The sequence below is a fragment of the Pelmatolapia mariae genome, linkage group LG14 (genome assembly GCF_036321145.2).
Source record: "Pelmatolapia mariae isolate MD_Pm_ZW linkage group LG14, Pm_UMD_F_2, whole genome shotgun sequence".
Classification (NCBI taxonomy): domain Eukaryota; kingdom Metazoa; phylum Chordata; class Actinopteri; order Cichliformes; family Cichlidae; genus Pelmatolapia; species Pelmatolapia mariae.
In genome coordinates, this window is record NC_086239.1 from 267,690 (window position 1) to 282,195 (window position 14,506).

A 14,506-nucleotide genomic window follows, 5' to 3' on the forward strand; every position below is an offset into this window, starting at 1 on the left:
CTGTCTGATCCACTGCTTTAAATGTGCATATATGTGATGTTTGTGTCAGATCTGAATGATTTGCTTTGCTAAACTCTTGGCATTCACGGAGCAAACTCGGATGACGTGTATCACCATGGGTGTCACGCTGAGAAACGGCTAATATCAGCTTTTATTTTGTTTTCACGATATATTCTAGGCAGAGAAGGCAGGCTGTACCACTTTTACCATCAATATGTCAAACTTCACCAAAGTTGATTCAACAGCACTGAACGATATCCTGGACATCACCGCTAAAATGGAAGAGGAGGGGACAGGCAAGGCTATATTCATATTTAGTTTATTGTAATGACGCACTTTGGTGAATTGTAACAATATATCATATCTATTGCTTTTTTTCAGGTGTTTCGATATCACAAAAGCAAAGCATAATGATTTCCTATGTCCTTGGAAGAGTTTCTTTTATTGATACTCCCGACATTTATGAACCAGGAACAAATGTGCAAGTAAAAGTAAGTGTTTTTCTCAGTTATCATCATTGTGTAATACAGCTGAAATCCTGTGGATCCACACATCATTGTTTTCCTTTCAACAGGTCAAAGCTGTTTATCATAATGGTAAACCCATTCCTGACCACATCGTGTACCTGTTTGAGGGAGACATTTCTCCGAGCTCAATACAAAACGTAAAAACTGACGGGAAAGGTGTTGCTGTGTTCTCACTTAGCACAAACGAATTAAAAGGGGACGTCCAACTCCATGTAAGTGAAAAGCTGCACTGACATTTGCAAAGCAAACAGCTGTCATTTCATGAACAGCTAAAATTTTCTGCAACTGTCCAAATGTTCCACTCCTCCGTTCATTTATGTTTTGTTCTACAACCAGGCAAGCCTGACGCCGACTCTGGATTACGCTGGATATAGAACTGCTTTCTTTGAGGTTGGAACTCACACTTTGTCCATGGCCAAACCGTCTTCTCCTGATGATAAAACAGTTAGCTTCCTGGAGGTAAAGACGAGGGACAAACCTCTTCCGTGTGAGACAGAAGAAGCCATATCTATCCGGTACACGATCGTGGGAGAGGCCCCAGGCTCTGTGGATCTGATGTATCTGGTGAGAAAATAGAAAGATGCATGTCAAAGGGCCCTAATGTTATTTAATGACAGCGTGGCGTTTTAATGTAGTTCCAATGAGCCCATGGTCAGACAGAATGGGCAGAACATTCTGTTACACCACGATAAGAACCTGTATGGTAACATTTTGGTATTATTTAGGTTTCATCATTTGTAAGCCAAGAAAATCAAAGTCACACCATTGAAAAAAGCTTGTTTTTTAATGTGTAGGTGCTTTCATTAAAACTTAAGATGAGTAGCTTTAACAGTCACGTTAGTTTACTCAATCAAGTCACATGAAGGAACCAAAGCAGAACAACAAAAAGAAAGGAAATGAATATTTGCTGCTGACTGTTTCGTTGTGTCATTTTCTCCCAAATTATCAAGGTCTTGTCCAGAGGAGTTATTTCCGCTCACGGACATCAAGAGCTTAAAGTAACATCTCAAACAGGTGTGTTAAACATGGCTTTGATCTTGACTTCAAGGAATTTCAGTATAACTTTCAAATTTTCCCAGTAAAGTAGCTTTTGATGCTCTGTGTTTCAGTGAATGAGGGCGAGGTGTCCTTGAAGTTGACTGTATCGCCTGAGATGACACCAGACATCCAGATTGTGGCTTACGCTGTCCTCCCCAGTGAGAATGTGATCGCTCACAGTGCTGAATTCTCCACTGAGAAGTGCTTCACTAACAAGGTCAGCAAATATTACTTAGTGGATGCTTTTACAAAATGATCAATATCAAGATAGCCAATAAGGCTAAGCTGAAATAACATTTACTCGTAGTTGTACCAGCAGAAGTTCTTTCATGTCATAGTTAAAGATTTGGCCATGAATGTTTAAATAGTTAACTTTCCACAAGCAAGCAACACACTGAGTAAGCAGTGAGTCAGGATTGTCTACAAAAACGAATCTCCCAAAACTGTTTGGAGCATAATTGGTGTTTTCATGTTACCATGGTCACACGGGCCATTATACGGTTTTCTGTACTTATCCATCGGTCACCTGTCCAGCTCAATGTTCAAAGTATTCAAACAGAAAATTACAATGATAAAAAAAAATCTATAAATAATTATCTTGTTTTCAACTTAAAATAGATTTTTTTGAAATTGAAATGTTGCTAATTTTACTAAAACTAATTTTTAGTACTTTGCAAAGTGAGTAACCTTAACTCAAAAAGATTTTTGTTACCATTTTATACCACATTGTAATGTTTCCATGTCCATTATTTTAGATTAGATTTTACAAAACATTACAAAAGCTGAGGTCATTTAGAGTTACAGGTGTTTATTTATACAGAAAACAATCAGATTCATTTGTATCACGTGGTTTTACTTGCCAAATATTTGTTCAAAGTTGCCACCAAAACTCCAGTACCGTTGGATATCCTGAGTTCACCTCACATATTAACATCTGGATGGTTTCATTTTGTGTGCATCAGGTGTCGGTACATTTTGTACCACCTTCGGCTGTCCCAGGAGATGAGACCAACTTCCAGGTGACGGCCCTGCCGCACTCTCTGTGTGGTGTGAGTGCCATCGACCAGAGTGTCCTCATCAAGGAGCCAGGGAAGACTCTGAATGCTGAAAAGGTAACAGCGTTTTTAACGACCACCAGGTCAGGTGGGATGTTGGATGTTGAAGGCTCAATACCAAATGCACAGCCCCTCCTTTTCTCTTTTGAACAGCTGGAAAGAGTAAGAGTGTACAGTAGAAAGATCATACATATATATTTTCTTTCAGATTTATGACTTGCTTCCTATCAGGAAAGCAACCTCTGTCCCATATGAGGTTCAAGATCCTATAGAGTGCATGGAAGTGAGACCAAAAAGATCGATTCTGCCGTTTCCTGAGAGTGGCAAAAATGATGCCCACACTGTTTTCCAGGTAATCTGCATACGTACCTGTAAGTCATATTCAGTAAAAAGCTTTTTGTTGTTTCTCCTGTAATGAACTATTTGTCTGTGCTGGATTATGTAGAATGTAGGACTGAAGATGGCAACCAACTTGGTTATTCAGTTGCCTTCATGCCTCAAGTACAAAGGAAGAGAATACTATCAAGGTGACTGTGAAGAGTGATGCTGATCATTTGAAAGAAAAATGAAGCAGTTATCTTTATGGTTGTTTCAATCTCTTTTTCTGCTTTCTTTGTAGACCAGTGCTTTAGGAAGGGTCCTTATCAAGTGTACAAGTTGGACATATTAGAGAGAATGCCAGTTGCAGCTGCCGCTGGTGCTCCGGCACTTCCTCCTGACATTTCACCCATAAAAACAGTCCGTACTTTCTTCCCAGAGACTTGGATATGGGATCTGGTAGACGTTAGGTGAGCTTGTGTTGTAAATTGATTTGATAAACATTAAGTGCTTGAGAAATGTCTTTGACTGCATAATGAACCCAAAGATTCACCAGTTCTGCCATCAAGTTTTGGAGTATTTTTATGTGCATTTTGTTTTTTGATGATGAAGGAAGTTATAATTTAAGGGGTTTTTGCAACTTCAAAACAGGGAAGGTCCGTACTACAAGAAAAAGCTTTTGTGTTTCTGTTCATGGAGTGAAACTGTAGAACAGTCTGAATATGGAATTAAAGCAACGTCCAAACATAAAATAGTCCAAAAAGAGTTATAAAAATATGATCTTCTCGAACTATAAAGAAAGGGAAAATATTGAAATTAAGTGAATGTCTCTATTTAAAAAAATCATGATGTGATAGTATAGTATATAGTATATCAGAAATCTGTTCACTATTTTTATTACAGGTTATATCAGCAAGGAAGCTGACTAAATATTAACTGATAACTTATGGCAAAGGGGTGGGATTAAATAAGTGTGTACTTCTTCCCGCTCCCTTTCAACATGTAAATGAATCAGAACGGTAGCAACATTGAAATGTACTGACTTTTGTATAGTATTTTTTTCTCTCTTATTTTCTTTTCTAAATGTACCTGTATATTGTTTACATGTTCGAAATAAATTAACAATCAATGGTTGGGATTTGGAATTGTAGCTTCAGTTAAACATTTGTGCTGTTGTGCTAGAAGTTCTTCAGCAAAAATGTGTCCAATACTGCATCATTTAAAACACACTGCAAAAAAACGTTTTGTTGAGTATATTTTAGCCCCTGACAGAATGTTCTCGTGTGTTTGGGCTGATTCAGAGATTCGGGCACAGAGAAAATGACCCTCACCATCCCAGACACCATCACCACCTGGGAGACGGAGGCTTTCTGCTTGTCTTCTGACGGTTTTGGTTTGGCTCCTCGTGAAGATTTGAAAGTCTTCCAGCCCTTCTTCCTCGAGCTCACCATGCCCTACTCTATCATCCGTGGGGAGTTCTTTGAACTGAAGGCGACTGTCTTCAGCTACCTGACCAGCTGCATGATGGTAATCTGTGCTGCTACATGAACTCTGACGAGCAGCAAAGAATCACAGAATTACTAAAGAAAAACTTTAGTAATTCTGAGATGAATGAAAATACTGAGCACATTTAAAATTGAAATTTTGACCTGTTCCCCAAAAGAGTCAATATTTAAAATGTATTGTTTGCCCCTGGAACAGATCACTGTAACACCAGCATCTTCCTCACATTACACCCTCACCCCCCTGTTTGGTGACCAAACCACATCTTGTTTGTGTGCCAGCGAGCGCAAGACCTTCAGCTGGAGCATGACCCCATCGGCCTTAGGTGAGGGTCAAGCTTTGGAGCAAATGCTAGAGGGCATCTGTGTGAGGGAGCCATGTGCCCCTTTTCCCAGCACTTCTCCTTTGAATCATTAGACACTGAGATCCCTTGAATAACGAGGGTTTGATCATTTGCAGGATTTTGAAAGTCATTTTCGCTGATGTGTTTTAGGGGTTGTGAATGTGACTGTGTCTGCTGAGGCAGTGGCTTCAATGGATTTATGTGGTTCTGGGGCCGTAACTGTTCCAGACAGAGGTCGCATCGACGTGGTGACAAAATCCCTCATAGTGAAGGTTGGTGCCATAAACACAAGATGTTAACGTGTTCACCACCTTATTTTGGGGGGGGAGAAAGTCAATCCATCTTGGTATAAATGTTAATGCCATATCGTCACGTCTCTTAGCCAGAGGGAGTTGAGGTGACAAAGACCTTCAACTTGCTACTACTCCCAAAAGGTCAGCATGGTTTTCTAAGGCTATCGCCTAGTAGAGCAGTTTTCTTTTAATACCACTATTTCAATAAATGTTAACTTATTTCACTAAACTAATAGAAGAACTGACCACACTTGTACTCTTCCCCATGTAATGTGGCTGTTTTTGTCTGTGCGCAGGAAAAACTGTGAGGGAGGAAGTTCTGGTCAAACTTCCTTACAATGTGATTGAAGATTCTGCCCGTGCTTTCATATCAGTCCTGGGTAAACCTGATCATTTATTTTGAAATAATAATACATGCAAAATTATACATGATATATAAATAATGTTTCAATTAATATTAAAAGACAATGCTGTGAGGCTGTTTTTGCTACCTGTTACTCTATTAGAAGTTCATGAGTAGATTTTAAGCTTAGCAAGCATACTCAAAGTACCATCAGATTACAACAAAGTACTGCATTTGGTATTTTTCTAGGTTGTTGGCATGTTTTCATTCATTTGAAATTAGATGTTGGGTTAGTTACATGTTCAGCTTTAGTGAGTCTTTTTTCCATCAGGTGACATTCTCGGTCGGGCTCTGAAGAACCTCGACAGTCTGCTGCAGCTGCCAAGTGGATGTGGAGAGCAGAACATGGCTCTCCTCGCCCCCAACATCTTCATCCTCGAGTACCTGAAAGACACACAGCAGCTCACCTCAACCATCGAGGAAAAGGCTACCAGTTATCTAATCACTGGTGAGTGCAGCACTTCTCTAAAGCTAAAGCAAGGAAAGCGAAAGTCATGCCTAGGTCAGGACATTTCTACTTAAAGTATGTTTAACCAGCTGAGTTAAACATACTTTAAGTAGAAAATCTTGAAAATAAAATCTTGAAGTTTCGTGAACCAAATTAAAAGCTAAAGATATTTTACAGAGACAATCATTAGGATTTTCTATATACAAATCACACACATGCTCATAACTAGATGAAGATGAACACATGAAATGGGAGAATTCACCTACTTGCAATAATGTCAGGGTTTGTAGATCATTTGTGCACTGGTTGTTCACCGGACTAACGAGATGGAGTCTGATGTTGTTCACTCTGCACAGACCAGCCTGCGCAATCAGCCGTGCTTTTTTCTGAAGCCCATCAAAACAGTTTAAACCTGATATCTGTTAGCATGTGTGCAGGGAAATCTCCATGTTACACCCTCCTTCACTTACATTTGGGCTTTGCTTTTCCTCACTTCTAGTATGAAGTAATCCACTCAGTGAGATAAGAATTTCTAAACCAAAATAAGAAAATAAGTTTTCCAAAGAGGCTCATGTTTTTGTTTTTCTGTCACGTACATCAGTTTTCTTTTCTTTTACAGGCTACCAAAATCAGCTGAACTACAAACATACTGATGGTTCTTACAGTGCATTTGGAACAGGGGAAGGAAGCACTTGGTGAGAACATTACTCGTCATTCACACAGTTATATGGTGTCCCACATTTAAGACACTGTTTACCTAAACGAGAGAACTTTTCATACACAGGAGAAATTGTTGTGAGGTTGTTGCCTCTTCATGAAATGTGATTCATCCTGTTATCATCCTCACTCGCATTTCCAAAAATATTTAAATTACCTTTAAACTGTAATAAAACTGTAGCTTATTTGTGTGTTTTTACTTGTCTTCAGGCTGACTGCTTTTGTGGTGAAATGTTTTGCACGAGCTGAGAAATTCATTCACATCGATCCCAGAAACATTGAAGAGTCTAAGACATGGCTGGAAAATCAACAACGGGAAAATGGCTGTTTTAAAATATCAGGGAGACTCATTCACATTGGCATGAAGGTATAGCATGAAACTGCCTGTCAGAACTTAGAAAACTATTACTCATAGAATAATCCATAAATAACACCAGCCTAGATCACATTACAATATGTAAATAATGACTGGATCTGGAGATAGAAGTTAAATTTATTAGAATATTTAGGACACATTTTTGAAACACGACACTCACACCGTCTACAATATGTGCAGGTTAGAAATTCACATCCCTGCATGTTGGAGGCACATTGATGATAAAGTTTGTTTGATGGTTTCTATCCACAGGGTGGCGTGTCGGACGAAGTCACTCTCACTGCGTACATCACTGCGACGTTTCTGGAGAATAAGAAATACGCAAAAGTAAGTAGACGCCCCTGTGGCTCAAAGAGTTCACGTGTGTGCTCTTCCTTTGGAGATGACGACGTATCCTGCTGAACTGAAAAGCTCACTAGGTCACACCACAGGTTTATAATGCTGACATCTGTGGACAGAGAACCGTGGCGTGTTGCGTTTGTCTTTTGGGGGCTTTCCCCCCCTGTTTGACTTTAGTCTTTTTATGTGTAATTTGAATTTGTTTTTCTGTTAATTTGTGGTTATTTTTTTATAGCAGTATGATGGAAGACGTTTTAAGAGGTTCACAACAGAAAGTATAAGATCAAGGCAATACTTTCTGAAGACAGCTGGCTGACAGTGGTGCAATCAAATATCCCAATCTAATTTCACAGTCTGAACATATGCAGCAATATGTCATTAAGCTTTTGTGTTTGACCACATTTGACTAAAATCTAAAAAAAAAAAAAAAAGCTAAATCCATAAAATCAGTTCTACTACAGTATGTATTTTCTTTAATTGTATTTTAGTTACTTTTCCTTGTTTTCTAGTCTTGTTTAGTTTTTTGTTGTTGTTGTTGTTGTTCTTAGTTTGGTTAATTACATTGCTTCCTTCATATCTAGTTTTAAGTTTTAGTTTAGACTCTACAATAATACAAAGAAAACCCAATAATCAGATGACCCCCTATGGGCCAGCACTTGGCAACAGTGGGATAGAAAAACTCCCTCTTAACAGGAAGAAACCTCCAGCAGAACCAGGCCTGAGTGAGGGTTGGCTATCTGCCCTAAACGGATGGGCATGGGGAGGAAAACAGACCAAAAGACATCCCGGGGAAGAAACTGATTGAGTAATAGTGCATCATGGGAAGCTCCCAGCAGGGCTCACCTGATCCAGCCTCAACTATAAGCTTTATTTAAAAATAAAAATCTTATAACAAAAACACTTTCATTCTTCACTGTGATAATTAACCCTGGAGAACCCATGGGGTCAGAGCCGACCCCATTGGTTTTCTAGGGAAACCATGGGGTCAGATTTGACCCCATGGTTTCTCCAGGGTTAAAAAGTCTTTCTCTCACTGACTGCTATTATGCACATAAAAGACATCAACATCTGTCCATTTTTGCTGCAAGGAGATAAGACCATGTTTGCTGACATGTAACTCTGAAACTTGTTCCTGTGGTTGTGATCAATATACTGAATTTTGTTCTGACACATTAATTGTGAAAATTGTTAAAGAATTCTGTGGTGAAGAAGAGCCTGGCTTGCCTCAAGGACTCCATGAATGACCTCAGCAACACCTACACTACAGCTCTGCTGGCGTACGTCTTCACCCTGGCAGGAGACGTGGAGACCCGCGCTCACCTTCTGGAGTACCTCGACAAGGTTGCAGTAAAGCAAGGTGAAGGTGCCTCATGCAGGAACCCATAAATCCCTCGTCATCAGAAGTGCAGCTTACGTCGTGTCTCTGTGTCTGTTTGTCTGCGGCTCTCAGGCAGTTTCATCTACTGGACTCAGAAATCAACAGAAACGTCCGCCTCCCTGTCAGTGGAGATCAGCTCCTACGTGCTGTTGGCCCAAATCAGTGCTTCCCCGACCAATGAAGAGCTGGCTTATGCCTCCAGCATCGTGAGGTGGCTGGCTGAGCAGCAGAACTATTATGGAGGCTTCTCCTCAACACAGGTAGTGAACTCCCATAGAGTGTATATAAAAGATAGCCTCAGTTAGGTCAGCCATTGACCCATGATGTTCAGTCCATTGTTTACTGTGTGTATGAGAGAGAGAGAGAATGTTCGCATTAATATGAATATACCGTATTCAAAGTAGTTTCTGTTTTGTATTTGCATCTTATATAGGACACAGTGGTGGCTCTTCAGGCTCTGGCATTCTACTCCACTGAAGTGTTCGGTTTTAAGGGCTCAAGCAAAGACGGCTCAGGCAAAGGAGGCTCAAGCACAGGTGGTTCAAGCAAAGTGGCAGTTGCTACTCCTGGTGGCCAGGTTACGTTCCACGTCAATCGAAACAACAGACTGCTCTACCAGGAGGAGATAATAGTGGAGAACATAGCAGGGAAGTACATCGTGGAGATGAAAGGCAGCACAAGTGTCTCTGTGCAGGTCAGTGCCCATATCAACCTGGTTGTTCCAAATACAGATGAAGTCACTATTCACTTTTCATTTAAATTAAATAAATAAATGTTAGCGTAATCAAAACTGCAGCCAATGGCGATTTTTTTTCTTTTAAGCCAAGTTTACTCTATGTATTACTGTAATGATTCTTATATAGCGCTTTTCTACTCTCCCAGAGTACTCAAAGCATTGTATACAACATGCCTCATTCACCCATTCATACAAGCACTTCTAAACTCAAGTGCAAACTAAACTACATTCACACACATTCACACTCTGATGAACGCATCGGAGGGCAACTTGGGGTTAATATCTTGCCCAAGGATATTTGGCATACAGACTGGGGAAGCCAAGGATCGAACCACCAACCTTCCAATCAGTAGCTGATCTGTTCTACCATCTGAGCCACAGCCACCTAATCTATGCTACATACTGTCCCATGTTTCTTCTAACATATTTTATAAGAAAATAGAGCAGAAATCCTAATATAAAGTCTTTCTTGGTTAACTTTGTTTCAGATTACTGTTCGGTACAACATCCCAAATCCTTATGATTCCTCAACTCTGAGCGTGGAGGTTAACGTGCAGTATAACCACAGCAGTCAGTCTTCCCGACCCAAACTCACTCTGCTGATAAAGTCCCGGTAAGTACTCAATAAGCACATTACTGCTACAGTAGAGGAATATAAGGGCCTGCTGGATGTGCATCTGAGAAATGTAGTAGTTTCTACTCCAAACCCCAACAACAACCTTCCTTTCCAATCACAAACATAGTGATTGGTCTGGAGGGCGAGGCTAGTCTCAGTTATGCTAACGGATCACACAGCAGCCTGCAGATGTAAAATTGATGCACATTAAAGTGCAAGTGTAACTGACTGCTGTGGCGTAGTTGTTGGAAACCTATCCAGGGAGTAGGGTAAGCTATTGTTTTAGCAGCATGCTAAATCAGCAGATAGCCTATGCTTAGCACCAGTCAGTAACATGAGTGATTCTTTGCAGATACACTGGAAAGCAGAGCACTACAAACATGGTGATCCTGGATATCAAATTGCTCTCTGGACATGTCCCAGACCCAGAGTCTTTGAAGAAGGTGAGTTATGACGTTTTACTCACAGGAATTTTGTAAGAATTCCCACAGTGAGAGTGAAGATACGTGAACTAAACATTGTCTCCTCACAGCTCAAAGGTGCCCTGCTGGTGGATCGTGTTGAACAAAGGGAAGATCATGTTCTGGTGTACTTACGAGAGGTGAGAGGACGTCACAGTGGGAAATACCAGATGGTGATCTTTGTACTTGTTAACGAGTGCGTTGTGTCTTTTCCTGTGCAGTTAGTGAAGGACACACCCGTAGAACACAGCTTGGACCTCATAGAGGAGTTCCCAGTGGACAACCTGAAGCCTGCTGTGGTCATGCTCTATGACTACTATGAGCCAAGTAAAACTCGAGCACAGCACACCAACACATGTTGCTCCTTAGTGGAGCTGTACAACAAACTGAGCAGTTAACAGGACTTGAACTGTTTTCACATGTGTGAAAAGAAAAGAAAAAGCACTGAAGTTTTAAATGTGTTGGACATGTAAAGAGAGTCAGCCTCAGTCTTTTAACAGGCTCTTTTTTTCTCTCAGATGACCGGGCTGAAGATGAATACCTCTATCCACACTGTGAAGGTCAGCAGTCTGAGATGGAATACCTCTACCCGTGAGGTAATACTTTAGAACTACAAACAGGAACACCTACAGGAAGCCTTTTTTTTTTTGCCTGTCCAACAAATGTGCACCAATTTGACAATAACCTGATATTTTAATACAGTTTTCCAGGTAAATGAAAAAGCAACAAATGATTACTGTAGCTTCACTAAATTATTGCTTCTTTTGCTTCTTTTGCAGCTTGAAGAGAGAAACCCTGACGTCATCATCAATTTCAGAATAATTTCACAAACTTCAGATATAATGTCACATCCTTTGGCTATTACCATATGTTTTTGTGTTTATACAAATAGCATGTTGTTGGTATTGTGCCACACTTACCATACACCTGTGTATGTATTGCACATATTCAGCATGAAATGCATGCATGATGGAAATACAATAAATTGATCTGAATCCTGCTCTTAAAAGCGGTCTCTGTTCTTCCATGTTCTCATCAGCTGTGACAGCTTCACATCATGTATTTAATCCATACGCCAATAAACCCATTGGTGCAAGTTGGTGGATTGGGGAAAGTACAAATGCAGTTATTTCCTGAGTTTTCATCAAGAGGAGTAAGGTGCTAACTTTTTTTTATGTTGCAGTCAACTTGCAGTGTTTGTACAAACATGCTACTAACTTGTACCGTTATCTTACATAGCGCTTTTCTACTCTCCTGGAGTACTCAAAGCACTATACAACACACCCATTCACACAATAGGTTTTGTCAGTGCTTTAACTAACTTACACTCACACACATTCATAGTCGGGGTTAGTATCTTGCCCAAGGATATTTGGCATGCAGACTGGGGGAGCCAGGAATCGAACCATCAACCTTCCAATCAGCAGACGATCTGCTCTATCTCCTGAGCTACAGCCACCTAGTTTTTCACGTCTGGTACAGGGTTTTCATACCTGCAACTTTGGTATCAGGTGTCTTTTATGCCTATGCCCAGAGGATCCATGTGGTTTGACATAACACTATAAACATTAAAACAATGAGTACATCTGCAGTGGATTTTCTTTTTTAGTTTGTTGTCAAATGTAAAACCAATACAAAAAAATTCACAAAACTAAACACAAATCAGAAGACTCAACTCTGCAAACCTCCAGTCCAAGTCAAGACCAAACCCCTATCTTCAAATCGTTCAGTCTTTGCAATGTTACACCTCAATTCAATTCAATTCAATTTTATTTATATAGCGCCAAATCACAACAAGCCTCAAGGCGCTTTATATTGTACAGTAGATACAGAGAAAAGCCCAACAATCATATGACCCCCTATGAGCAAGCACTTTGGCGACAGTGGGAAGGAAAAACTCCCTTTTAACAGGAAGAAACCTCCAGCAGAACCAGGCTCAGGGAGGGGCGGGGCCATCTGCTGTGATTGGTTGGGGTGAGAGAAGGAAGACAGGATAAAGACATGCTGTGGAAGAGAGACAGAGATTAATAACAGATATGATTCAATGCAGAGAGGTCTATTAACACATAGTGAGTGAAGAAGAAACACCCAGTGCATCATGGGAATCCCCAGCAGCCTACGTCTATTGCAGCATAACTAGGGGAGGATTCAGGGTCACCTGGTCCAGCCCTAACTATATGCTTTAGCAAAAAGGAAAGTTTGAAGCCTAATCTTGAAAGTAGAGATTTTTTTTTTTTTACATTTATTTATTGGTTTTAACCAGTTTTACATGGTGCACCGTGAACATAAAAAATAAAAAAATAAAAACAAAACCACAACAACAACAACAACAAAAACAACATAGAAATAGAAACAAAAACAAAGCAAACCATAGCAGAAGGGAAGAGCAGATATACAAATCAAGTTAGAGTTTCAGGCCGTTAAGTCCACAGCGTGTCACGGTTCTGGGTCGGTGTGACCCAGTATTTTGAGTTATGTTTTGGTTTTGAATGATGGATTTTTCACTGTTATACTGGTGGTGGTGGTGATGATTATTATGATGATAGATTATTATTAGAGTTCCATGTTCTGTTTATTTGTGTCTCGGGTTTTGTGTCTCATGTTAGCATTTAGGTTCCATTTGTTATTTTCTGTCTGTCTCTCAGTGTCAGGTCTGCGTCTTTGTGTAGTGTTCTCGTTTCCTGTTTTATTGTGAAGGTCTGCGTCTCATGTGAGTGTGTTCAGTTTTACCTCTGTCTCGTCTTGTTGATTATTCCCAGCTGTGTCTCCCTTCTGTTGCCCATTCCCTCATTACTACCCAGTGTATTTAAGTCGCGTCTTCTGTGTTTGTAGTTGCTGGTCCGTCTGTGTATCCACCATGTTTCATGCGTGTGTTCCCTGCCGTCATCATCATGTACCATCGTCTTCCTTCCTTTATGTTCAGGTTCTTGTTCGTGCTCAGTAGTTTAGTTGTCCCAGTATAGTTTAGTTCTCAGTTTTTGCCGTTTGCCTCTCTATTTTGTGTGTTCAATAAATCACCTTCACGACTGCCTGCGTTTGGATCCTCCTTTTCCCTTTTCCACACGGCTCTTCTCACTCGCCGTGACACAGCGTGTACGTTGCAATTCTCCAGAAAGTTGTAGAATTTTGACCATGTAGCCCAAAACTTGTCCAGTTTATTTCTTAATGCATAAGTGATTTTCTCCATAGTTAGTATAGATATCAGTCCATTAAGCCACTGAGATTTTTTGATTTTTCCAGCACAGAGCAATACAGCGTTTGGCTTCCAAAAATCCAATCGTTAACAGAGCTCTATTGTTTGCAGCAGGTACAAAATTATTCGGGTATATATTTAAAATACATATTTTAGGATGAAGTGGAATCACATCACCAATAATTTGACTCAACAGATTTATTACCTTTTCCCAAAAGACTTTCACATGTGGACACTCCCATATGCAGTGAAATAAAGTGCCCCTGTTCACTCCACACTTAATACAGGTGTCTGGGATATTTGAGTTAAAATAATGCATTTTTGATGGAGTGAGATATTGTCTTATTAACCATTTATATTGAAGTAGTTTAGATTGCACATTAATTGTCTTACTCTGGGCCAAGGAGTCTGATTTATACCACTCATTAGTGGTGCAACGGATCAAAAATCTCACGGTTCGGATCGGATCACGGTTTTAAGTCACGGATCGGATCAATTTTCGGATCAGCAAAAATAGAAAAAAAAAAAGACAAAAATTCGACTCGCCATTTACTTAAGTATTTTTTGCCTATTAAAAAACATTCAACAGAAGACTCATTCCACTCACTTATATAAAAACAAATTAAGGTGCAATATGGACATTATGGACCATGCTGGGCATCCTCTGCATCCTCTGCACACGGCCATAAACAACCAGAGGAGTCTGTTCAGTGACAGGTAGCTTCTCCCAAAGTCAAGGACAGCAGACTTAAAAAGTCCTTT

At 40.1% G+C, this 14,506-nt stretch overlaps 1 protein-coding gene across 1 annotated transcript; it reads left to right on the forward strand.

The window, feature by feature from the left end:
- The first annotated feature begins 214 nt into the window (after window positions 1–214).
- Window positions 215–11,416, forward strand: LOC134640841 (alpha-2-macroglobulin-like protein 1). The gene is made up of 28 exons (XM_063492845.1): window positions 215–296; window positions 382–491; window positions 575–739; window positions 864–1,091; window positions 1,478–1,541; window positions 1,637–1,782; window positions 2,528–2,677; window positions 2,829–2,972; window positions 3,066–3,153; window positions 3,240–3,408; window positions 4,240–4,465; window positions 4,640–4,766; window positions 4,935–5,060; window positions 5,171–5,218; window positions 5,374–5,457; window positions 5,752–5,928; window positions 6,548–6,623; window positions 6,856–7,012; window positions 7,274–7,348; window positions 8,570–8,717; window positions 8,811–8,998; window positions 9,172–9,432; window positions 9,963–10,087; window positions 10,443–10,533; window positions 10,623–10,691; window positions 10,773–10,878; window positions 11,112–11,147; window positions 11,331–11,416. The coding sequence occupies exons 1-27, from the start codon at window positions 215–217 to the stop codon at window positions 11,144–11,146; spliced, it is 3,465 nt and encodes a 1,154-aa protein (XP_063348915.1). The 3' UTR covers window position 11,147; window positions 11,331–11,416.
- The last annotated feature ends 3,090 nt before the right edge of the window (window positions 11,417–14,506 follow it).